This window comes from Botryllus schlosseri, chromosome 15 (assembly GCF_051294905.1).
Source record: "Botryllus schlosseri isolate E-star chromosome 15, Bs_hap1, whole genome shotgun sequence".
NCBI lineage: Eukaryota > Metazoa > Chordata > Ascidiacea > Stolidobranchia > Styelidae > Botryllus > Botryllus schlosseri.
In genome coordinates this window covers 13,043,966-13,045,553 of record NC_137250.1, presented here as the reverse complement: position 1 = coordinate 13,045,553, position 1,588 = coordinate 13,043,966, and the positions used below count along the sequence as shown (strand labels likewise).

The 1,588-nt window shown below is 36.7% G+C and overlaps 1 protein-coding gene across 1 annotated transcript; it reads right to left on the bottom strand.

Moving 5' to 3' along the window:
* Window positions 1-237: 237 nt before the first annotated feature.
* LOC145457047 (uncharacterized) lies at window positions 238-1,334 on the bottom strand. Its single transcript, XM_080335204.1, has 3 exons — window positions 1,149-1,334; window positions 879-1,046; window positions 238-412 (listed from the first exon to the last, which is right to left on the bottom strand). The coding sequence occupies exons 1-3, from the start codon at window positions 1,222-1,224 to the stop codon at window positions 318-320; spliced, it is 339 nt and encodes a 112-aa protein (XP_080191330.1). The 5' UTR covers window positions 1,225-1,334; the 3' UTR covers window positions 238-317.
* Between the last annotated feature and the right edge of the window lie 254 nt (window positions 1,335-1,588).

The window sequence follows — 1,588 nt, the reverse complement described above, 5'->3', positions numbered from 1 at the left end:
ACGCCCCTGGAAAGCGGGAAACGGCGAGCTTTCATGGCGCAATATACACCCACTCGCTAAATATAAATGACATTTTCTGACGAGTTTGTCTATGTATGGTACCATCTGCCAAATTAAACCTACACCACTACACCTAGTTAGTCGATTTGAAAATGCACCAATAATTAATCTTTGATGCAACTTCAAATGTCGAATCACTTTTCGTCATACTTTCTATGCAAGTTATTGTATTTTTAATTTCACACTCATTTAGGAAAAAGCTTCACGGGAAAATAAATCTGTAAATAGATAATATATATTAATAATAATGGATTAATCTAAACACCATGATATGTAAGTGTCTTGCCTTGATGGTTTGCATCTTTCAGCTGTTGTATTGTCGCATTGTACTGTCTTTCCATTTTTGCAGATTCTGAAAGGACCATGCATAGTGCATATAGTACGACTGTATATAAACAGCAGAATGTATATTATGTAAGCCTACTGTACGTATATTTTACTTTGCAGCTTTGAGGGGACTTGAGTCAAAAGTCATCTCAAAAAGTTGACTCGGGTCACCCCAATACTGCATTAGAGATGATACCGGCCCCGAAAAACTTCGGGTTTGCGAGAATACGAATTTTCATGAGAAAGTCTCTGTAAACAGGAACATAAATATGAACAGATGGCGTCATGTGATGCCACAATGCGAATTCAAGAACAAATCAAAGCGGTTATGGCCTATCATATTACTAAACTATACATTTTTAGCGCAAACATCCTGACCGCTCATATTATTGTTTCCATGATTTTATGACATCAGATACATTATTCTTCACTCTCGTCAAGGAGGCGCGTCACAAATAGTTTCAGAACCATTTTTTAGAATCCACACTAACCTCGATACCATGCATCTTGAGAATGGAAATGCAATATGAAAATTGCCAATAATCCCATAACTGTCGCTAAGATCAGTAAATATAAGATAACTATTGGCATCTTTCCAAATATTTCTTTTCTCCGCTCGGTGGTCATATTCTGCGCTGGAGAAGATCGTTGATTGCAATCTTAAAATAAATTGACCTTGTTATATCACATGCCTGTCTGAGTTAATTTTAAAATATCCATACACACTTATATATATATGTATTAATTGCAATCATGATTACCAGATAAAGTTACTTGTCCTTGATAGTCCTTTCCTTCCCTGGCATTCTCATACACGTTATATTTGGCAGAGTGCATCTTCAATCTGTTCGCCGTGAATACCGAAACAAGATTTTACATCCGAATCCCCACACGATATTGAATAATATTTGATAGCAACTAATTTGAGCCATACCCTGCATGACTGTATGTCTGCGGATAGAGTAAATTCCGGAACTATAAGCATAACTTGTGAGTGGGTTTTAATTGTTACTGAGACAGCTACATGCCGATTTTCGATGTTGCGCCGACTATAAATTGATTTCGGTATACCCAGTACCCACGCAGAAATCCTCTTCCTTAAATGACTCCATTCCGATCAATCATCTCTGGTTTGGCAATATTCGTATTTATGGTTCGTCATTTTACATGGTTTATAAGTTGTCTCTATTCGAAAATGCAT

Excerpts from the sequence above, each read along its gene's own strand:
- LOC145457047 (XM_080335204.1), bottom strand. The coding sequence starts at position 1,224 with ATGCACTCTGCCAAATATAACGTGTATGAGAATGCCAGGGAAGGAAAG. Across the intron at positions 1,047-1,148 it reads AGGACAAGTAACTTTATCTG|ATTGCAATCAACGATCTTCT; the intron begins GTAATCATGATT and ends ATTTATTTTAAG. Across the intron at positions 413-878 it reads TCAAGATGCATGGTATCGAG|AATCTGCAAAAATGGAAAGA; the intron begins GTTAGTGTGGAT and ends TGGTCCTTTCAG.